The sequence below is a fragment of the Crocodylus porosus genome, unplaced genomic scaffold (genome assembly GCF_001723895.1).
Source record: "Crocodylus porosus isolate Cpor-Errol unplaced genomic scaffold, CroPor_comp1, whole genome shotgun sequence".
Taxonomy (NCBI): domain Eukaryota; kingdom Metazoa; phylum Chordata; order Crocodylia; family Crocodylidae; genus Crocodylus; species Crocodylus porosus.
In genome coordinates, this window is record NW_017728906.1 from 165,633,562 (window position 1) to 165,658,379 (window position 24,818).

The following is a 24,818-nucleotide window of genomic DNA, read 5'->3' on the forward strand; positions in this document are numbered from 1 at the left end:
CCTGCACATAGAAGTAGCATCTGCTTCCAAAACAGTAATCAGAATTACATAGGAAAAAAGCCAGTTCTGCCCAATCTGGAATAATTTATCCACATTTATAAGCTATGAACTAAGAGAATGTAAGCAACAGAAATACAGTAGTAGTAATAGATACCTAGTCTGGCTTGCGTAATACAGCTCTTTCTGCAATGATCCTGACAGCAGAAGGAAGAGGTTCCCTGACCCCAAAAGAGGCCTCTTATTCTCTCCCTTGTACAGCCGTTTCCTTCAGGTTTAGTCTCGGCTGAACACGTCCTTGGGCCCTCAGTTTTTTGAAGAAGTGGTTTTATTGTGGTTCAGTGACGTATGCCTTGAGAGCCACCTGCAGCACTCGTTTCACTCACTAGGGTCTCGGGACTGCAGACTTCAGTCCAGCAGGGCAGCCTCCAGTACCATCGACCATGAGTGCACACCAGTCCGGCACCTGTGCTAGCAGAAACCCACTTCAGTTGCTTGGTAAGGGCATATACAATATACAGTCTCCTCTCCTCCCTTACTACTGCGTCCTTTCTCATTCCTACATTCCAACTTTCTCCCCTCATTCTTTTCTTTTCTTTCCCTCTTTTTCAGCTCTTTTTCTTCTCTTTCTCTTTCTCACCTTTCCTTTCTCTTTCTTGGGTGCTACTCTCTTTTATCTCTCTTGTACGCCTCCTGTTTCTCCTAACTTCCCTAGTCCCTTTAGGCTTTTGCATCCATATATATAAAGGGGGGGGAGGGGGGAGGAGTTCAAACTAATGTTTTAGTTGTTGTTTTCCAGTGTAAAGAATGTTAATGTTGACCTACCCTGATTGTCTTAGGCAATATAAAAGCACTTTTTAAAAGAACTTTCCTATGGAATACCCTGGCAATATGCTCTAATAGTGAATCTGTCCATTTTTTGCTGTTATATTGGGTAGGTAAGTTTTGTTCAATGATGAAAATGGAATAACAAATGTTTCTGGTTTGTTCATTGCTATGATGACACTCTACTTTTCATGACTCGGTTTCCCTAGGAATGTACAAATTCATAAAGATTTAGCAATTAGGAGAAATGGAGACCACAGTTATTGTGAATAAGATGCCCATTGAAGTATTTTCCTTTGACTCTAAAATAAGCTGCTTGCTGGAGTAAACATGTAGTTTGTTAAAAAATCAGGACTGAAAACTAATGGGGGAATGGGGTTCTGACTGCCATATATGACTGGGAAAGTCACTTCGTGGCTTAAATTCACCAAGGGATAACAAATTTTGAATACCTCACAGAACTGTTATTAGAGATCCTCTTCTGTGTTTGCAAAGCCCTGATTTTGAGATCTTTGGAGGGAAGATGGAGTAGGAATAAAAACTATTCTTTCATGTTATCCTGCTTCAATTGATTCTAATGAAACTGATACTGAAACATATCCTGTCAAAGATGTATTTTGGTGCATTTTCTTCTTAGAAATCAAAGGATCTAAACAAGCAACCATTGTGATAGTCTTAAATGGCCCACTGAAAAGTAAGCATCAATTATCATAGTCTGTATTACAACAGTGCTGAGATGAGGGCCACCTTGTGCTAAGGATTGCACAAAGGCAGGCCATGCCCTGAAGAGCTAACCTTCTAAACAGACAAAGCGTGGGGACAAGAGGACCGTTGTCCTTAGTTGTATTGCTGCTCATTGTGGAGATGTTTGATTTAGCCATTCAGAAATGTAGCAGAAATCAGAAGCCCTGTCATTTCTATGAGAATTACTGGCTTCATACACTCATAAATACACTTTTTTTAATACAACTGTTTAAGGGTTATATGAGAGATACTGAAATTCTTACAAATGAAGTAACATTTTCCCTGAGATTATCAAGGTTCTTCATTATTACACTAAGATGTGAACTGAACACAAGTAATGTAGCAGATCCTAGGCTAACAGACTTTATCCAACTGATATAATATTGTCAGGAGAAAACCATGCACTTATCCAGAAAAAGAAAAACTACATTGAAACTCTCCAGAACTGAGAAGAATAAGACTACACAGAGTTAAGGCTCCCTCTCTATCTTTACTTATAGGTCTGCAGTTGTAAAAATCTCAGCACAAGCTATGTTTATTGCTGCAAAAGTCAAGTATCAATAGTATGGAGAGAGATCCTGGCAACATTATAAACCAGCGCTTGTTTCTTTCTCTTACGGTTTTTCTGGTTATCCTCACCAGATGAGACGTCTGTGTTTACAGCTAATTTATCTAGCGTTAAAATAAACCTTACTTTCACAAACCCTGCTGGTAAAGTACAGGGAGGTGATGGAATCCAGCTCCCTTCCTCAACCTCATACTTTAGGTTATGGTTGGAAAAGCGTTCTCTGCCCCTGTGTATCACTTATGGAGATGCATAATTGCTGATCTTGAGGCTATCTCTAGTGTCAAACTGAAGTGGTTTTTTGTAGCTTTACCAATAGACCTCTCCATGGTGTCCCAGTTGAGAAGATTATTTATATGGAAGTGGTGCTTGTGCTGGCCCTCAAGAAGGTGCATTCTGCCTGTAACAAATTGGCTTGTTTCATTTATCTGTGTAACATTCAGTTTCTACCACAGCCATTCCAGTCTATTCCAGTCCTGCAGAGTCCTACAGTTTCAGGACAAAGTAGAGAAATCCAATTATGAGTTTCTGGCTTAGGTTACAATCCTGCAATGAAGCCGAGGGAAATTTTACTTGAGTAAGGACAGCAAGTTCATGCCTTAACAGGCTCTAGACCAGACTTCAATTTGTCTGACTGCATAAAAGCTAAGAGGCAGTAACTCAAATCAGAGAACACATAGAACACAAAGCTCAAGCGTGCCAGAAATGCGACTGGAGTACCAGAAATGAATTCTCCTGAGAATGGAGAATTCATTTCTGCTTTTTAAACAGATAACAGAGAAGCTTAAGAGCTAGCTTTCTTCTGAATTTTCAATCCCACTACAACACAAAGATTACCTTCTTACAAACCTACCAATAACACATTCCACAGCATGTTCAGACACAGAACCATGCTGCTGCCAGAAATGCTAAATCAGTGAACATCCAACAAAGAGAATCAAGTTTTATCCTGGCTATAATCTGTCTTGTGAACCACATTAAAGCTCTTAGGCAAACCAAGCAAAATCTTTGCATGTGACTAGTATCTGCTATATTTACCTGGTGAAACACATCAGCCTGGTGAATTGTAGTATATCTTTCATTTTCTCATGAGTTGCCAAATCCTTTATAGACTTCCTTTCCTTTTTTTCATGTCCTTGTGTGACAAGGTATTTAGCAGAATTCACAGATTTGTCAGAATCTGACAAGGCTGTACCACGAGCGCTTTGCCCAAATTTGTGATTTCTGGGCTGCCAACCCAGAAGTGCACATTAGCATCCACACCAACCCAACTAAACCCAACCCCTTTTTATAGACTAATAGGTAGCAATACTGCTTCTGATATGAAGACTTTTGAGGTTAAAAGGATTATTTGAGTTTTGCAATGGAATAGAACGGAGTTTAACTTATTCTTGTTGTATGTCTCTTGAAGATGGACCTTGCCATGCTTTTCCTGTTTTTGAGATTGCTATAGCTTGCCCAACTTTGGAAGCTAGAAATGCACAGCTAGCTCTGATCTCAACATCTTTGGATGCCTCAGTGAAGTGAGATTACAGGTTTGTTAAATTCCTCTAAGCAAGGACTTTCCATTATCAAAGCAAGATGGCATATGCCAATGCAGAAAGAAGGCTCAAAATAACAAACTAACCTATTTGTATACACTGATATTGCAGACTATAACTTTCAACAGAAATAAATTTAAAGCATAAAAAACTATAGTTTGGTCACTACTAGCTGCTCTTTTGCTCTGGGAAGCTGATGCAATTGAGAAGATTTCCTTAAAATCCTGAGGGAAATATTAACTGAAAAATCTGGTGATGTGGTGAGAGCAGAGATAACTTTATTGCAAAATCCAGCTGGAAGGACTGGCAGTGTAAAAAAAATATCCTGAATACAAAAACAGTGGAAGAGCATGAGTGGTAACAGTAGACCAGCAAGCTATTGCAGGCTCATAAGAAAACAATAGAAGAGAACAAGGGCTTTAGAGTTCCAGTAAGTGCACAGTTTTTAATAGGGAAGTGAGAACCCAGCAAAATCAGGTCAGGATCCAAAACACCAGGAAGACTCGGATCTTGATTCATTTTGCACTCAAGACTATTCCTCTGCTGCTTGACCAAGAAGAGGTTATAATAAATCAAACAGAAACACTATCTGAGGTGTAACTTGATGCTTGAGTGCCCTGAATAGCAGTGGGGCACAGGACAGCACCAGTAGTGGCTGCACTGCTGCCAGCAACCACTGGGCCATCAATGCAGCTGCTGCTATTTTTGCACCTCCCTTGGGGTCATCATCACCCAGGGCTTGTGCCCCAGCTGCCCCTCTCCCTTTGTTATGCTGCTGAACACAATGCAAAACACTGGATCAGGGACTCCGTTTTTGTCTGTCATGGGTAAAATGAGAACAGAATCCTTTAAACTGCCAGCTCTTATGAGGACATAACGTTTGAAGGATAAAATCTTTTTCCCCCTGATACATTACATAGAAGTTAAGGTTAAAAAACAGAAAGAGTACATGCTATGTACTGTCTTTCATTCAACTCAGATCCATGTACTGGGGGAGAAAGAAGATTTATAGCTATCTTTCTAGGTTATCTTATTGGAAAACATGCTGCATAAAAAAAGAAAGAAAAAGAGAAGCAGGAAAACCCCCGAAGTGATGACTTTGGTGCTTAGCCACACTAGTGTTTTAATAGCACAACAATAATTACTGTTTCTTCTATAAGACACATTTGATTGTATAAGTAAGCTTCTGATGCACAAGTCTTAATATAAATGTGTACTGAGTTACAGAGCATTCCTTGAGGTGTGAGCATTTCTCATTTTACATTTCTAAAACCATGGTATAATAATTATTTTCCCCTGTTGACCTTGCTCACTAATACAAGTGATGAGATACAGTGGTATTTTAGTACCAAATCAAGGATTATTTTATTTTATTTTTTTACCTCTTTTATATTTTGTAGCTTAATGCTTAATATGCTGAAAGGCTCCCCTTCTCATCCCCCCTCCAAACAGTGGACAAGTAAACTCTCTAATTGTGGAAATGATTTTTTTAATTCAAAGGGGAAGTGTTACAGTACATGGATGACAAACAGTATCATTTCTTCAGCTGGTGTCCTCAACATATATTCTTGCATTTTCATTTCTCTTTTGTGTAGAACATTTTCTGTTTGGAGGCGAGGCATTCAGGGCCTGATCTTGTGGCTGACATGGGTACCTGTTACTCAGGAGAAGTTAGTCAGTAGTTCCACTGACATCAGCTGAACTCTTCAGGCCAACACGAATAATATTTCTTAGTCCTTTTAATATCAGTGCCAAATTATTATAGTATTAATTGAAATTTGTAGGTTCATAAAACTGCTCTGTTTTCAAACTCTGTAAATTACAAGGTTTTATGTAAGAGAGGTCCTTACTGTTAGATCATGGTCTAGAACACTGATGGTACAATGCCACATGGCCCTTTTTGATGTCACATCCATGTATCAATTCCTAGCCATACACCACAGGTGTTTGTGCACTTAAACACCCACTAAATATATAGCTGTCACTTACATTCAATGGGTAGAACAGGAGAAGATTACAAACCCCTTCTGTAAGAGCAGAGACTTCAGGGGTCTTTCAGCATGAAAGAATGCTTGCACACAGGTCATGGCTGGAGCTTGGCCCATGGGCCTAATATCTCCAATAGGAGCTTACTTATTTAAATAGGACCAGGATAAGCAACCAACTTTTAGATATAGAATATGTAACTGGAGAAATTTATACTATGTGATTTAAAATATAGAACGCCAACTGAAATGAAGATATCATGGTAAGATGAAAAGCAAATTGAGGTTAGGAAACAAAGTCTGTATCAGCCCTGATTCTGCACTTTGGTATAGATTCAAATCTAGATTAATTTGGATTACCACTGAGTAAAGGAAGCAGGTAGGGAGGGGAATGGCAGAGCAGAAAATCTAAATATTACATTTATTTTTAGTCTTCATCACCAGAGGTGTTAAGGAGTTACATTCTTACCTTTAGCAGGTAATAAAAATTAGTTACCATCAGAGACTGAAATGGTAGAAATGATCCTTGAGGGGGAAAAAAAAGAGTCATTAGGGCCACATAGTATTTATTCAAAAGTTTTGAAAGAAGTCACTTATGAAGTGGTTGAGTTGATCACAGACATATATAGCCTTTCATTAAGATTAGCTACTATTACCAGAATTATAGCTGTTCCAGAAGTATAGCAGTTCCAGGTACAGGGGAGGTCAGAAATCTGAGCAGAAGAATTAAAAGCTATATTTAAAAAAATAAACCAACTAACAGAAGAAAACTTTTGTATCCAGTCAATGGGAAAAAGAAACTTAGGAGACAGGAATGATAAAACAGGAATCTGAGAGAAAAAACAAATTAAGTGCTAGTTGGAGCTCCCTATGCAAATTTCCCATTGGACTTTATATTATCATTACCCTCGTGTTACTAGAAAGAGAAATTGTGGAATAGAGAGATAAAGCTACTTATTCATGGATTCACAGGGCAGGAATAGGAACCAGGATCTGTCCCACATCCAGATGTTCTGCTGAAAAACCAAATATAGACAATCCCAGAATAGCATAATTTCACTAAAATCCCAAAATGATTTTGACACTGGTCAAGTGGAAGCCGATATTTAGCCACAAAATAGCCTTTCTAAGTAAAAAAAAAGTAGCAATAAAAAGGTATTATTATGCTGCAAAATGAAAACTGAGATGTATGCTAGAAATACATCAGACTAGGGAGCTGATTGGTTGAGGCCAAGGTCTGGGAAAAGGTGGCCAGGAGGAGAAGACTGATAATGAGTTAAGATTAATGAGATGAAGTGAATGAAGACTAAATTCCTCCTCCTTGCAGCTACTGTTAGGCTGGTGGCAAAGAATAGCCAGTGAGACATTTCATGAATCCTGAAAATGGATTTATGAGCAAAACATTGATTCTAGGTATGGCAGCCATGTTGTTATGGGTGAAACTCTGGAAGTGATGCTCCTGGAGCAGACTGGAGCTGTTAGTTTTCCTCCATATCATCTGAGATAAAATCATTTAGATAAATGAATGCATAATGGACTGAACAAATTGGATGTGGACAGCCAGAAAATATTGTTTATTTCGTGCAGTGAACTCGATGAGTATTTCTTGAAGACCAGGATGGGAGAGTCTAGAATATGTTGGAAATTAATACACTGAAATGTATTTTGCTCACATGTTGCAGAATTTGGAATGTTTGCCCTTGCTCTAAAAATAATAGTTCTTGTTTCTTCACAAATGATTAAGCTGAGTCAAAATTCTAGTTCGGCTTTCCACAAAGGGTTAATATTTTAAGCCTAAGACTTTTTCATGGAAAAACAGAGATTGTTTAATGTCAACCTGCAAGTCAACATCACCGTGGAAAAGAACATTAGGAACAGTTCTGGATTACAGACTTTACAATAATTATCTGATGATGCAATGTTTATATAATGGTAGTGTCCAGAACCCTCAATATGGAACATTGCTTTACATAGTATGACCTATTTAATGAGACTATTTAATGTTTTTTGCATAGTCAGTGATTTTATTTAATTGTGTAGCTGAAGCTTGCGAGTTTCCAAATAACTTTTGTTACTGTCACCTTTATAAGTAAAAATAGAATACAGTTCCTTAGGTGGCAATTAAAAAGAGAACTGGTTAAGTTAGTTGTGAGCTGTGAAACAGTCCATAAATTAAAAGGTTGAGGTATATTTCAAAGGGGTGAAGACATATTTTAAACAAAGAAATAAATATTCAGTGCACATTCTTTGGTCTGAAGCAAATTCTATAAAGAAAATGTACAAAGAGAGTTTGATAATAGACTATATAGTATATTGTGCATATTGAGTGAACGATATAATTCAAATAGATCAAATTTAGCAGCGAGAGATGAAATTCTGTCCTCCCCACTCCCAAATTTGATGGCAAAATTCCCATTGACATTAAAAGGGCCAGGATCCCATCCCATATGTCACCTTTGCAATAGATGAGTAACGCCTGCATTTTCTGGGGCTGAATTTGACTAATAATGGGGGAGGCGGGGAATGAATACTGGTTTTACTGATATGTGAAGAGCTAAAAAGGGGTGTAAATTAAACTAAATAGATATCCTTTGATTCACTTGGAAAAGTGGGAGCGGCAGAAACAGTACGTCATACACCAAATCAAGAATCTGAAGCCACCCATCCCACATGGGAACATGTGCCCGAGTTGCAACAGAGTCTTTTGATCCCAGATCAGCCTCGTCAGCTAACTTTGGAACCACAGATAAGACAGTCATGGAAGACAGTTGTCCCTGACAAGAGAATTGTAGAAGTATTATCTAGCCCACGATCTCAGAATAGAGACCCTGTATAATGCTGTTTATTTTTAAACTCATTAGTGAGCTAGCTGTTATACTGAATGATGAGAAGGCTGCATTATCAGACACCAAGCTCAGTTCTGCAGAAACTTAGGAAGAAAATGGAGGGAGATTTCCTGCTATCTCAACGCCTTCTTGCAGAGGCAGGGCAGGAGCTCCACCTAGTGGTAAGAGGAGGCACTGCCAGTGGTTCCCCCAGTAGGGATGGGGCAAACTTTCAGGCTGAACAGCATGTCTGATATGAAGCATGTAGCAGTTAGGGCTGCAAACTAGTCCTTTTGTGAAGCAACAATAAGATGCATCTCCCTGCCTCTTCCTCCCACCAGGCTCCACAAAGCCAACACACTCTGTCCTTGAGATGCCTTTAAGTGCAGGGTTGAGCTGCTACTGCTCCACTTCCCCCTCTCTACGTTACCTCTCTGAGCAGTAAAGAACAAATTTGGGTGCCTATACACATGCTCTGATGCTTTCTAATTAGAATGCATCCGAGCGGACTCAGCTGAGTCTGGTCCATGTTCTAATTAAAGCACTCTGGCATAGCTGCCACATCACGTATGTAAGCCGCTGCGGGTTTAAAAATGGCCACTGAGGCACTTTAACTAAAGCTCGTTGAATGAGCTTTAGTTAAAGTGTCCTGCAGTCATTTTTAAATGTAAGGGGGTTTAATACACAGGACACTTCAACATTTTAATTAGAGGGTCTTTGGGATCCACTCTAATTAAAACACCCCCCCCCCAACACACACATATGTATAAGCACCAGTGAAGTAAAGCAACAAGAAGGTGGCCTAGTTCAGGAGCTGGGGGATGGAATTTAAAGTCTACTAGAAGAAAGGTATTGTATTTTCAAGTATAACCTGCATGTTTGGGGGAAGTTTCTCAGAACTGATATACTAGGTGAAACCAGATGAGCTGAGAAGACATTATGGGTGCATCTACATGTTGCCATATGGTGACGTTGCTACAGCGCCATGCTGTACTACTTCCTTTTGGAAGTAGTAAAGCGCAGCTCAGCACAGGTGGTTACTGCGCCGTGTGCACAGCGAATGGTTAAATTTTGCCGCTACATTGCCATAGCAGTGCACTATACCCAGGGAGTGTGCTGCTATGGTGACGTAGCTGGTGATCACATGTAGACCCATGTGATTGCTACGTCACTATAGCACACCATACAGTGATGTGGCATGTCCTACATCACTGGAGGGTGACGTGTAGATGCACCCTAAATGTTGTAGATCATTCCAGGTAAAAGAAGTGGTAGGGAGAGTCCTGAATGAAAACTACCTAAAAGGATGAAAAAAAGAATTACATTGCTTAAAAAAAAATAAGGAAGGTCTCATTGCACTGCATCCAGGAAGAAAACGGATGTAGTCATGTTTATGTATATATGTGTGTATAAATGTGTGTGTGTATTATTTTTTTGTTCAGAACATAGCAGTGTATTTATTTAGTAGAACAGACTCTCAAGATCATATCACCCCATGCTTCGCTCTTTTTGTTGGCTTATTGTTTCATAATGGTTCAAATGAAAAGTTTCAGTGTGCTCATCTGCCAAGATGTCCTTGGGATTATCCTGATTTCCCTGAGAGACTGCCTCTCTCACTCCACAGATTTGACTGTATTTCAAAACTCAGTCATGCTGGAACATGGTTGTGATCAATCAAGTTAGATAACACAGTATTTACTGTAACTGCCTGGCGTAGACCAGCATGAATCAAACTCAGTAATATGTCAACTAATTATGATTAATGAGCTTGATTAAACCCTGATGCTTGTATGTTGCTGAACATTATTAGTCCCAGGCTACTCTAACTTCATTAGCAGCTTCATGGCATCTAACTTGATTGTTTACAGTGTTGTGCAAATAATGTATCTTCCTGTAGCACAGAACAAATGCTATGTGGTGATGGCCCCTGACAATGGTTACGTTTCCCTGGAACAATGGAGTTTTTACAACTTTTAGAACTACTTCACGGTCAGGGCGACTAGGATCTGCAACCAACTTCCAAGGGAAGTGGTGCTGGCTCCTATCCTGGGGGTCTTTAAGAGGAGGCTTGATGTCTACCTGGCTGGGGTCATCTGAGCCCAGTTTTTTCTCCTGCCCAGGCAAGGGGTCGGACTTGAAGATCTACAAGGTCCCTTCCGACCCTACTTCTTTGAATCTATAATTCTATGATCTGTTTCTTCTCTGGGAAGACCAAAGTAAGCTAAGATTTTGTTTATATCCTTTCATCCCTTATCCTTCTTCAACTAATGTCAGTTGTCCATCATTCCCTATGAAGTTGTCCAGCAGCCCAGAGCAAGGAAAACCTTCAGCAGCTTCTCTGCCCTGACCTACATGCCCCTTTTACCTGTGACCTGCCCCCCCTGAGGGGATTGCTGAGGCAAGGAGGAGAGTCTAAGTTTCCTACAGAAGCCCCCACACTGTTCCCCACCATAAAATCCTATGGGATCCCTGAATAACCCAATACTTGTGGACATAACCTGTGGTAGCAACTTCCCCCCAGGATTTGTTCCCTGTGATGCTCCTCCCTTGCCCAGCAACATGTGTCCCACATAGATTGGGTTCATTCTCTCCTTCCCCTGTAACAAGGACTCTTTCTGTAGCTGCTCCTCCTCTCCATTTGCTGCTTTTCTGCATCAACCCATTCTTTTTCCTCACTGCCTTGACTTCTGGTGCTGGCTGTTCCTTCAAAAATAAGAAGCCAGGAGCCAGAGTTGTAGGAAACAGATGCGGGGTGGATGTTTCGCATGGAGGCTCTCAAGCCTCTGTCACAGCCTGCATTCCTGAGCCTCCCTGTTGCTATAAACCTGTGTCCATCCTGAAACTTGATCCTTTTTCCCAATTTTTATTTCTCACACTGCAGAAGGCATCTCACAAGTGTAGTAGCCGGGAGAGCCCGGCTGGGAGTGGCGTGGGGGAGGGGGCCAGATCTCGTAGTGTTTTCTCCTCCTACCTTGCAGTAGACTGCCTTCAGTAAGGGTAGTAGGAAAGGAGGATGAGGCTCTAGGGTGCACCAGGAGATAACGAAACATGCTTCTATCAGTAAATTGCTGGAACAAGGACCTGATTTCTTTTGCCATTCTCTGTAACCATTTCTCTCTGGCTTTGTTCTCTTGCAATCTAAGGGGTGCAGTGTGCTCCAGAAAAAATAGGTTATAACAGGGTTTCTCAACCGGTGGGACATGTCCTCTAGGTGGGACTTGGGTTGCAGTGGCAAAACCGGAAGTGCCATGGTGGGACTTCCACTTTTGCATGCTTTGATTGGCTGCTGGGGACCCCCCCAGTCCCCTCCCCCCCAGTCTTTGACTAGCCTCTGCAGGCCTCCCCCCTCCAACCTCCCCGCTTGCCGACTGGCAGGGCCAGGATTTTTTGACCTTACATAGGTGGGATGTAAGCTGCAAAAGGTTGAGAACTGCTGGTTTATAACATTCCAGTCCAGAGGTAATTACGCTTTATGTTGGCGGCCTCGAAAGGCTGCCTCCTTCATTGAAAGGCTGTATTATTGATCCACAACAAAATTGCATTACCCCTCTCTCCCTGTAATTTGGGCTGGAAAGTCAAGCATTCAAAAATAAGGAAATGCCAGATTTAGGGTTGTCTGTTAATCTTTAACTCTGCCTCCTTGTACATCTAACTTGTGCCCTAAATCAGGACTGTCCAACTGGCAGCCTGAGGTATTAATTTTGCAACCCACAGGCTTTGTGTCAGAGAGCACAATGCATTGGCATTAGGATCCTAACTGCTATTATGGGCATCAGTGAGACCATAGTCTCTCTGGGAAGGGCCCTTTTATAATTTTATGCTATTGACAGGATCCTGTTCAGATTCCAAATGCAAATGTACTCGTACCAAGCAACGCCATGTGCTGGTGAGCATCTGTCAAACCTACTTGTTAAATTTCTTTCCTTGTGCTAACATTGAAATCAACAAACCTGCATTTCAGGTAAGGGACATTGTTCTACAGCTAAGTAAAGTGATTGTCATTTATAACTCCTAACATCTGTTTCACTTACAAGGTGTACACTCTCCCTGTAAAGAGAGGATTATTCGTTCATTCTTGAGATGGTTGAGTTCCTCAGATGTTTTTTCTCAGTGATGCGGAGCTAGCTTACACATTTTAGAATGGTTTTCTATGGGAATATAACCCTGCCCTGTCTGACTTTACTCACTCATTATTCACAAACAAACCTCAGCACAAAATTTTATTGGATCAACTACCTAACTCTCACCCAGTATAAATGTAGCTTCTCACTTCAATAGCTTCCTAAAAAGAGTGGGGACTTTGCCTTTTGACGTTAGCAGTTAAATTTATTTTCTGACACTTGGCTTTACTGGCATTTCCCAGCTATGTGATTTCTGAACCACATTACAGGGTTCTAATTTAAATCTTGTTGAAAGCCTGGCTCCACTGAAGTGAATGAGTGTTTTGTCAGTGATGTGAATGAGACCAGGATTCTACTCGCAGCATTTATTCTTACACAATTTAAAAAAGAGAAAGGTCCACAAGACAAAAACTAAAACCAGGTATGCCATCTAGGCCAGCAATTTATTTTTACTCTGGCTTTTATATCATTAGAGTTAAGCATTATCAGGTATGACTATACATACTAATTCTCTGTTTTCTTTCAACAAAATGTCATATGCACAGTTTTGGTCTCTGCAGACCCAATTCTGGGATACTAGGATTATGAACGATTAGCAGAAAGTAATCCCTATTTGGTATTGTTCCTGCCAAGTGTCTTGATGCCAAACTATAAACAGTACATGCAATTTAGGGAATGGCTGAAAAGGGGACAGAGAGAAATGTTAAAAATATGTGACTGCCCTTTGCTATCCTGACAGTTTTTCTGACAGTTTTTCCTGCCTTCACTCCACTGTTGCTGAAAACCTCACACATTCGGTGACTTTTTCTCATTCTGTTAGATCATGCGTCTCCTGGCAGGAATAGAATCCTGCCTTCTCCTGTGTGCTGAATGTGTTCTCTGCCATCTTAAAAAATCATTTACTCTATTTATTTTAAGATCCTGTTCATAACTGTTGGCTTCGTTTTTTTTAAAAAACCCAAAACCAAAAAAAATAACCTTTGTGGACTTGTTGTAAAATACTATATTTCCCAGACCTAGTGTGCATCTCTTTCTCCCTGTCCCAAAATTTGACCATAAGAATCAGAGAAAATTAGGATTGGAAAGGACCTCAGGAGGTCATCTAGTCCAATCCCCTGCCCAGAGCAGGACCATCCCTATCATCCCAGCCAAGGCCTAATTTAATCTGGTTTTAAAATCTTCCAAGGATGGAGATTCCACAACCTCTCTGTATAATCTGCTCCTGTGATTTACTACCCTCCTTGTGAGAAAGTTCTTCCTAATATCTAACCTAAACTTTCCTTGCTGCAACTTGAGACCATTGCTCCTTGTTCTGTCATCTGTCACCTGAACAGTCTAGCTCCATCCTCTTTGGAACCACCCTTCAGGTAGTTAAAGACTGCTATTAAATTCTATCTCAGTCTTCTCTTCTGCAGACTAACTACGCACAGTTCCCTCAGCCTAAGTCATTTCCTCTGCTGGATGCTCTCCAGTGGCCTCTGATGGACGTTCTCCAATTTGTCCACATCTTTTCTGTAGTGGGAGACCCAAAATTGGACGCAGTACTCCAGACATAGCCTTACCAGTGCTGAATAGAGGGGAATTATTATCAGCCAGCTCCAAATAGAGGGGAATAATCTCTTCCCTTGATCTGTTGGCAATGCTCCTACTAACACAGCCAATATGCCATTAGCTTTCTTGGCAACAAAGGCACACTGTTGGCTCATATTCAACGTATTGTTCACTGTAACATGCAGGTCCTTTTCTGCAGAGCTGCTGCTTAGCTACTCATTCCCCAGCCTGTATGCAGAGTCAGTCATCTCATCGTAGAAGGCAATCAGTTTGGTCAGGTATGACTTGCCCTTGGTGAATCCATGCTGACTGTTCCTAATTACCTTTTTCTCTTCCAAGTGCTTAGAAATGGGTTCCTTGAAGACTTGCTTCATGATTTTTCTGGACACTGAGACAGGCTGACTGGTCTGTAATTCCCTGGATCCTTCTTCTCTTTCTTAAAGATAGCCACTACATTTGCCTTTTTCCAGTTGTATAGGACCTCTCCTTACTGCAATGAGTTTTCAAAAATAATGGCCAGTGGTTCTGTAATAATATCTGCCAACTTCCTCAGCACCCTTGGGTGCATTGCATCCAGCCCCATGGACTTATACACTTCTAGTTTTTCTAAATAGTCCCTAACCTGTTCTTTTGCCACTGTCAGCTGACTTATACACTGTCAGTGCTCCCTTCCCAAACTGTGCTGTCAGGTGCAGTAGCCTGGGAGCTGACCTTGCATGTGAAGACTGAGGTGAAAAAGGCATTGAGTACTTCAACTTTTTCTGCATCATCTGTCACTAGGTTGCCTCCCCCATTCAGTAAGGAACCCACACTTTCCCTGATCTCCCTTTTGTTGCTGACATACTTGTAGGAACCTGTTGTGAAAGAACTCTATCCCAGTCTCCTTTCCTTTCCTTCTTCTTTGTCCTCTCACATGTCTGTCAACCTGGTTGCCCCAGGTTACTGTGTATGTGACCTGGCTCAGGTAAGAGGGGGTGGATCTGACCTCTCTATTGTTCTGAGTTTTGACCTCATGACATGGGAGATAGGCATATGCCAATGTTCCTCCAATAGGTAATGCTGATGCTTTTCAAATTGATTGGCTGGCATCAAATAACACCTGTCCCTGACTGGGTCCAGGTGGTGAGGTCAGGAGGGCTATTTAAGAGGGTCCCTCCAGGAAGAAGACATGCAGACATTTTAAAACACACACAGAAGCTTGGACCTCTGCAGCTGTCTCTCATTCTCTGGATGCAGAAGTGGGTATCTTACAAGAAACTTAACTAGGAACTTGACTGTAATCTAGTCATATATCAAAAGTCTGACAAGCCACTCAAGTGTGCTCAGGGTTGATTTTCTTTCTATATTTTGCTATTGGTATTCCTTCCCCACCCTATCCCTCTTTGATCACTAAATTTATCTGTTTCAACACACCTCACTGTGTGTGCTTAAAAGGGAAGGGACCCACTAAGGTGGGCTTGGCTATTTTACTTTTCTCCCACACAGGAGGCTGCTGGTGAATGCTTCAGACTAATAGAAACACCCCAAAATCTCAAGGTTTACCGGGCATGTGTATCCTGGGTGGCACGGGGCCCAGACAAAGATCTGAGTCTGGGTGGTGGCAATGGTAACCCAGGCTTGTGATTGTGGTCCAGGAAGGGGGTTGGCCAGATGTAGGAACCCCAGGAGAGGCACTTGAGGTTTGGTTTTTGGCCGGGCACAGTGAGGCAAGTGGCTTGGTGCAGGAGCACCCCTTTACTGGTGCTCCATACCCTTCTTGTAACCTTTCATATCCCCTGCCAGCTGCAACTCAAATTGTGTTATGGTCTTCCTGATTTGATCCCTGAGTATGTCTGAGAATACTCTTATACTCCTCCCTAATCATTAGTCCAAGTTTCCACTTCTTGTAAGCTTATTTTTTGTGTTTTAGATCATTGAAGAATTACTTGCTAAGCCAAGCTGGTCTTCTGCTATACTTGCTAGTCTTCCTGCACATCGAGATGGTTTGTTCTTGTGCCCTCAGTGAGGTTAAGATACAACCAGCTCTCCTGAATGCCTTTCCCCTTTAGATAGGCCTCCCATGAGATCTTGCTCATCAGTTCCCTGATTGTGTTAAAAACTGCTTTTCTGAAGTCTAGGGTCTGTACTCCGCTGCTCTCCTTCCTTTCCTTAGGGTCCTGAACACAATCATCTTGTGGTTGCTGCTGCCCAAGTAGCCATCCACTATATTACATTCCCCACCAATTCTTCTCTGTGAGCAACAGGTCAAGAAGAGCATGCCCCCTGGTTGGCCTCTTCAACACTTGCACCAGGTGGTTGTCACCAAACACTATTAAAACATTTCCTGGGTTGCCTATGCAGTGCTATATTGCCTTCTCAGTAGGTGTCAAGGTGATTGAAGTCCCCCACTAAAACCAGGGCCTGTGATTGGGAAGCTTGCACTAGATGTTTGAAAAAAGCCTCATCCTCTTTATCCTCCTGGTCTGGTGGGCAATAGCAGACATCCCTACAACATCACCCTTGCTGTTCTCACCTCTGTCCCTAATCCAGAGACTTTCAACAGGCCTATCTACAATTTCATACTGGAGCTCTGAGCAATCACACAGCTCAGCAATCATACATAGAGTGTAACTCCTCCTCTTCTCCCCTGCCTTCCTTCCCAAACTTACCCGTGACAGCACTCCAGTCTTGTGAGCTATTCCATCAAGTCTCTGTTATTCTAATCACATTGTAGTTTTATGACTGTCCAAGGACTTCCAATGACATCTTCTTCATTGATGTCATTGACATGAGGACTGGAAGGGACCTCACCAGATCATCAGATCCAGCCCCCTACCCCAGGAGCAGGAAATCATCTGGGGTTAGATGACCACAGAAAGATAAGCTCTGTGCATTCCTGTAGACACCTGTAGCCAATTGCTCTACTTAAAGCCTTCTCTGTTGCTCCCTTCTGCTTGTGCTTTCTCCAGGTCACCCATTTCCTCACTTACCTTAGGGCTTTGGTCTGTGGTGAACCTAGTTCAAAGCCCTTCTCACCAGATTACCAAGTCTGTCTGCAAAGATGCTCTTCCCTCTCTTTGTCAGGTGGGTCCTGTCTCTTCCTAGCATGTCCATCTCCTAAATCTAAGATAAAAACACTTTCTCTATTACTTAAATGTTTAAATCTCTTCCTCTCTGCTACTATGCAATAAGTAAGATCATGCAAACAAATATTCACTACTGTGAGCAACCTGGATCATGTCATGGAGTTCTACCAGGAATTAATTTGTTTCCAGCTGTACAATGAAATAGTTGTAATGATAAGTTATAATTTCAAGACACCCCAAATTTAGAACAGTTGGGAATTGGGAAATTGTCCCTCAGGTTGTAGCTTATACATTAAAGCTTACTGAGTGCTCCACAAATGACATTTATTGTTTAGTCCTTCTCATTCATGTATGCCTGTGTTTAGTGAGCCCAGTGATCACTATAGTAGTGGCCATTATGTGGATAACACAAAGCTGGAACACAAAAAATGTTTAGGAAGTTGACAATTTGGTGCCACATTCTCTGCTGGTTTAAATTTGTGTGGTTCAGTGGAGGTGTGCTGATCTACACCAGCTGAGAAGCCAGCTTCAAGTGGGCATCCTTGATGTAACATAGGAGCAATGGGGTATGGAGTAAGAAGAAGAGCATTAGAAATGCCTTGTGACAGGCTCTTGAAATAACAGGTCACCTGAGAAAGATGCATATGCATTGATTTGCCCCAAGAGCTGAAAATTGGTGTTTGTAATTAAGTTAGAATTGCTGAGCACAGCAAAAAATCACAAAGGAGAAAGTAATTTAGGAACTCTGATTTTATGTTTTATCTTGACTATCTTAGTATGCAGTTTTGGTGACTCCAGCACCTGCCTTGGGAGCCAGTTTCACTGTTCAGTTCTTCTAGCAATGAAGACCTTTCCTTCATCTTGAGTTAATTCTTTTGCTTTTTGTGTCTTTAATTTCAGATTCTTGCTCCTTGTTCAACCATTTTGCAGACTTCTGTAAAGACATGGCAGAAACTTTCTAATGCTTTGAAAAGGCAGCTACAAGGTGTTATTTTAGGATCCAATGCTTATTTATACTGTTGGCATTGGGATCTTATCAAGATCACACACGGATTGTTTCCCTTGGCTAGTTCCGTATTCTTACTTCTCTTTTTCTTGTTTATGTGCACATTGAGGGCTAGGGTTACTGTATTACAACTATGAGGCTAGATTGTGGCTTTTGAAGCCACAGACCCACATAATTCCAGGGAGGATACACACCCAGGAGACTGTGACACACAGGCAAGCAGAACCTCTTTCCTGCTGCTCCTTGTGCACAGGTGGCTCATCTATATGAGATGCTTTACTGTGCAGTAGCCCAATTTACTGCATAGTAAGCATCACCATCTACACATGCAGATGCTTACTGCGTAGTAAATTAGTCTATTCCATGGTTAATTTGCTACCTGCAAATGCATATGGAGCAGTTACTGGGTGTGTCTACACGAGACACTTTATTGTGCAGTAGAGCTAATTACTGTGCAGTAAGTATCCACATCTACACATGCAGACACTTATTGTGCAGTAATTGGCTCTAATCATGGTAAATTTGTTACCTGTAAATACAAATAGCAAATTTAGTCAAGGTTAGTTACTGCACAAAAGCACGAATGTAGACACCTAACAGGGAGCAAACATGTTCCCCGTCAGCTGGGCAGCAAGGGGCAGAAGGTTGCTCCCTGACCCCAGAAGCTGCCTGCTGCTGGGGAGAGCTCCACCACCAAAGGCCGGATGGGGATAATGTCCCTCTGCCCCAGCAGCTGGGAGCTCCCAGCCCCTGTTCTGTAATTGTGGGGCCGGGGCTGGGAGATCCTTACTTCCTAGCACCAGCTCCACAGTCACAGGGCTGGCACTGGAACATCCTTATCTCTCAGCCTGTTGTCACAGGACCTGGGCTGAAACATCCTTATCTCCCACTGCCAGCTCTCTCCTTATCTCCCAGTGTCAGCTTCCTCCCAGTTTGGGGCAGGTCCTAGCCCCACAGCTGTTTCTCAGCCCTGTGCCCAGGTTGGGCAATTGAGGCATGAGGCTTAGAAAGTGTCATGGGGAAAAGGCAGGTCTCATCCCCCTGCCCCAATCTGCTGGTGGGGTAGCGATTGTGGAGCAGGGACTGGGAGCTGCCTGCTGCTAGGACAGGGAGACATTGTCTTGGCCTGGTCTCCACCATCAGAGTCTGCTCCAGCAGCAGGTAGCTTCTGGGGGGCAGGAAGCAATCTCCCAGTTTCCACTCCAATCATGGAACTAGGACTAGGAGCTTACTGCATGGGGAGAGTTCCCTGCCCAGCCAGCCCCAGGTTGTGAGGGGGTAGTCTGCATATGCAGCCCAGAGCTGGATGGGAACTATTCTGTTTTGGGGCAGGTCTCAACCAGCTCTGGGCTACATGTTCAGATTTTTCCTTGCAGCCTGGGGTTGGCTGGGAACTGTCCCAGTTTGGGGCAGGTCCCAGACCTGTAGCTCTTTCCCAGCCCCATGTTCTAATCAGATTATTGAGGAACAGGGCTTAGAAAGAGCTGTGGGTGATGGGCAGACCTCAGTCCCCTGCCACGATCCACTAGTGGGGCAGCTAGCAGTGAGCCCCCAGCTGGGTGGGGAATGCCCCCACTGGCAGATCGGGGAAGGGGGCTAGGAACTCCCTCATTGCTCTTTCCCAGCTCCCTAGCCCCCATTGTGCAGCCAGGGCCATAAGCTGCCTTCTGCTGGGTCAGGGGAACATTGTCCTGCCAGGGGCAAGGAGGGGCAGAACATTGTCCTGCCAGCTCCCAGGGGCAAGGAGTAATCTTCCAGCCCCCACCAGGAGACAGCTGTCTCCTGGCCCCATACTCCCTCCCAGCCCCTGGGCTAGCACCTAGGAGGAGCCTGAAGCTTACCCTGGCTGCTGCAGAGGGAGAGAACAGGGTACCATTAGGAGCAAATCTGCTCCCAAGAGGGAGCATATCTGTAGGCTTATTGCACAGTATTTTTACTGCACAGTAAGCCTGCTTTGAATTTATTGCACGTGTAGACATGCCCAGGGGGCATATAGCCTGCTTCATGTATTAGGATGGATCTGGATGTTAACTCTGTGCACTGGCTAGATGCCATAGGCTGCTGTGGGCTGAAGTAAGTGGACAGTCATGGTTCCCTTCCTGCTCCCTTTTCAGAATTGCACTCCCCAGGAAGAGCAGGTGCAAACCACCCCTTTGCTCCCTAGACAATGGAGAGACTAGGGCGTGCTCTCTGAGTGACTGTATGAGTGGAAGAAGCTTTTGGCTTTCCCCTCTGTGCCTGAGTGGCTGCTCAGGAGATGCTCACAGCCCAAAATGATGCTAGTTATAAATACAGTGTCATGGCAAGGAAGTTAGACACCTGGGGCAAAGCCCACAGTGGCAGACTACCTTCGCCTTGCACACAGATCCAGGGGGCACATGCCCCCCCACGTTTGCCCAGGAGTAAATGCTGTGCAGGAGCCACCCTCCCCGCATCCCCATGCCTCCCCAAACAAGCTGCTTGCAGCTCTGTCCCATGCCCCGCCCTGACTGGGCAACACCTGTTCACTCACCTTCGCTTCAGTGCCCGGGCCAGTTGCCCTGCTTGCTCCCCCACACCCCTTGTACAGCATTGTATAAATATATCCAAGGTTACATGCATTTTAATAAACAGGGAGCATCTACATGTTGCCCTATGGATATGGTAGCAATGTGCTATGTCACCATATGGCATGCTACCATGACATAGTAATCACATGGATCTACATGTGATCACCAGCTACATCACCGTAGTGGCATGCTGTCTGGTTATAGCACACTACTATGATGCTCTAACCATGCACCATGCACATGGAGAAGTAACTGCCCTATGCTGCACCATACTTTAGTACTAAAGCATGGCACCATAGCAACATCACTGTACAGTGACACGTAGACCCACCCACAGAACAGTAAAGCTCCAAGGACATTAGAGTCATCTGGATCTCTTAATGTAAATGAACACAATCCTGTTTTTTACACAATCTATGCTCTTCTGCATTAGGGAAAATATACATCACAAAACTTATACTACCTATTGTCATGGCCACATAGGTGGGTATTTATGGCATGACAAAGGGCATGGACATCTGTTTGCTTTGGGTTTGTGGTGCCGTAAACATTTTTATGGCTGTATAAAGATGATGTCTCTTTGCAACCTTTGTGTTCCAACCACAAGTCCATATTTCTATTCCTTATCTTCTTGCAGTAGAATCAAAAGCCCAGATTATTCTCTCTCAGAATAAAATTTAGGATTCCTATGCAGGTTGGGTCCAATTCAGGGAAGTAATAATTCAATATTGAATAGTATTTTAAGATCATAATCAGCAATTTAAAGCATGAAGAGGAAAACAATTTCATGGCTTGATATGTGGGGCAAGCTACTAGCTAGTGCAAGAGGAATGGGAGGGGCAGGGCAAGATTCTGCAGGTGAGCCAGGAGAGAAGTGAGGAGACATCTGAATGGCTTCACTTCACAGTTGCTCTGAGCAGAAGCCACGTGGGTACTGAAAACAACATCCCCTGGGTGACAGTGAGTAGAATCTTACACTGGCTGATGCTGAAGCACCTGTTGCTTTGGAGACTTGTAGGATGACCTTTAAAGACAATCAGACATGTAAGAGAATTTAACTATGTGGTTTGGAGTATGTAGGGGGCTATATTTTTAAAGGATTCTAATCTCCATGACCTTCAGTGTTCTTCTACATTTCTTCGGGGTCAAATTGCTGAATGTGAGGTCTGTGTATATGTCCATGGCTTTGTGCATACAGTCACTGAAGCAGGTTTTACAACAGCACATAACATGCATATAAACTCTCAGTTCTGGTTGTAGTGCATTTTGTTTTCATTCAAATGATTATTCCTGCTCCAGGATGTACACCTGATTATATATGTTTTCTCTTTTTGTTTTGCAGCTCTTGGTATTATAGCACTGACTTTCACTTCTGCAACAAGCCAAAATATATCCAAGATTACATGCATTTTAATCAAGCAGAAGAATAAAGGATCAAGAACACTGGAGTCATCTGGATCTACTAAGGTAAATGAACAGTGAATAGCAATACAAAAGAATCTCATTCAGTACACACAGAGGTATTTCCATAATGTTGCAATATGCTAAATCTTTAAGCGCAGTGATGTCTCACTTCAAATAAAGATTATCATAAATATTAATAGAGAAAGAAACTTCAGATTAAATGGAAATGCTAAACTATTAATATTTCTAATAGGAATAAAATAGATGGTTTTATCTAAAATGGAATTTCTGATCAGTTTTGGGAGGTAGTCTCACATCACTTGAAAAATCTAGAAATAAAAAGAAATGCACGTTTTTGGAAGACAAATAATTTGGAGATGGCCTAAGAAATCAAAGATGTAAGTGTGACTCAAGGACCAGATACCATTTTCCCCTCTAGTGCTGAGTTTCTGGAGGGCTTAAAGGTAAAAAACAGACAAGGTGCAACTAAATAACTGCACATTGCAATGTGTTATTAAAATTTTTGACGGACTAAGTTACAGAGGCTGTCTTACAAAATCGGTTTAATTCCTGGGCAAATAAATTCACAATTTTGCCCTACAGAGAACTAAACCAGCAACAAGTTCACAACTTCCGAGTGCTGAGAACAAAAGAGCAAACTTCCCAAACTGTAGTAACAGTTCCTTCTTTATGTGAGAAGGAACATCACTGGGACCACAGGAAAGGCAGGGAGGGACATCTGAGTGAGCATTACTCAAGAGCCAAGCCAAATAGTAGCTTTGGACCACTATTCCTATTTCTGTTATATTCTTATGTAAACGTAGAGTTCTTGATAATGCTCCATCAGCATTCATGATTTGTGCTGTTAATGTTTGTTACATGCTTTTCCACATCAGTCAGCTAATCTGAAAGGTGGTAAATTCATTTAGTAAATGCAGTCTGTCAGGCCTGAGATTTGCCCTTGTTGTATGTGGCCAAGCAGAATAAAGAGCTATCTCTAAAGCAGCGGTCTTAACCTTCTTAGACTCCAGGCACCCCTCAGTAACTTTTGTGAGTCAAGAAGCATGTCATTTCAGAAACTAACTGTTATTACCTCCTTCTGCAGGAGCTGGTGGGGAAAGGTGGTGTGGGCTGGACAGGGACTGGTATGTGCTTATCTCCTTGCATAACGGCTGGGCAGGAGAATAGCATGTAAGCATGGACAGGCCTGGGTCTATATATTACCTCCATAGGGCTGGGCAGTAAGTGAGGGGAGAAAGGAGGAGTGGCCAGGCAGGACTGGGCATGTGCTTGCCTCCTTGTGAAACCCTTCAAAGGATTTTGTGGCACTCTAGGGGCCTCTGGCACCCCAGCTGAGAGTCCTTCCTGCCACTTAATTTCCCATTTGTGAGAAGTAGGGACTCCTGTAAAGATCCCCACTTCTCACAAATGGGAAATGAAGTGGCAAGGAGGGAATGGAGTTCTGCCCCCTCATCTTCATCTCAGTCATTCTCATCTCACTTCCTCTCAGGAGTAACTTGTCAAACACAAAGTGTGTGTTTGGGGGATAGGGGAAGGTGGGAAAAATAAAATAAAACCTTCAGTGTGCTGCAAGGAATTACTTACCCTCCTGTCCTCCAGGCAAACAGGAATTTTGAGGCTGTTCCTAGGATGGAGGAGTTACATGCTTCCCCTTTCTTGGACTGAGCTGAAAGTCCCAAATTGCCAAGTGGTTTTAAGATTTGATGGAAAAAATTCATTTTTCCATCTGAATGTCTCCTTTGGCAATATATAAAAGTGAGGAAAGTTGAGATAAGAAGGGTCATGGCCTGCCAAGTCTGTTATCTGGGGTACAATGGAAAGAGCTGAACAGGATTCTAATTCTATAGCATTATAACATTCATTATTATGAATGCTAGCATTGGGCTAACATTTTAGCCCAGTGCTAAAATATTTCATGGTCCTGGGTTTGCAGTAGAAGTCTGGAGAAAAAGGATGGAGCTGCAATTCTTTTAGTGCTTTCTTGGAATTAACTGATGTAAATGAAATCTTGAGTGAGAGTGGGAATTAAACTTGGTCCTTATTGCTGGAAGAAGGTGTTACAGTCTTGACTGAACTTGTGCTCTAATATCAGTTCTTAAAGGAAAACCAGCTAGTTTTAATAAATGTCACTGTAGTTGCTGACCAAGTACAATTAAACATACTGGATGGAGAGGTAAGGTTGTTTTAGTGATATCTATTATTGAAGCCGCTGTATAATTGAGATAGTTGTTAGACAACCTCTCAGGAACAAAGTAGTCTTCTTGTGTGTCTGCCAGTTTGTTTAACATCTCTTCCAACTAAAGTATATCAACAAAAATATCTTGTTTCTGACATATTTCCTAGACCAGCATGGCTACAAGAATATGCCAATCCCACTACTGAATGAATGGAAATATTAAAGTTACTTTTGGTGTTTGTTACCATACATGTTTAAGTGCTATAAATACTGGTACAGGGGTGTAGGCTGTAGCCGTGTTGGTCTCAGGACATAAGCAGACAAGATTTTTTTGGTGAATATATCTTTTATTAGACCAACTTAAATAGTTGAAATTTTTTTTTAGCAAGCTTTCAGGTTTAAAAACTCTTCATCAGACTAAAAAAGTCTCTGCAGTTGGTGTG

At 42.3% G+C, this 24,818-nt stretch overlaps 1 protein-coding gene across 1 annotated transcript in view; it reads left to right on the forward strand.

Moving 5' to 3' along the window:
• The first annotated feature begins 399 nt into the window (after nt 1-399).
• FLT3 (fms related tyrosine kinase 3) overlaps nt 400-24,818 on the forward strand; it is an 86,983-nt gene continuing 62,564 nt past the window's right edge. The window contains exons 1-2 of the mRNA XM_019530135.1: nt 400-495; nt 22,117-22,241. Of these exons, the coding sequence (XP_019385680.1) occupies nt 441-495; nt 22,117-22,241 (180 nt within the window). The 5' untranslated portion in view covers nt 400-440. The remainder of the gene's footprint in view (nt 496-22,116; nt 22,242-24,818) is intronic.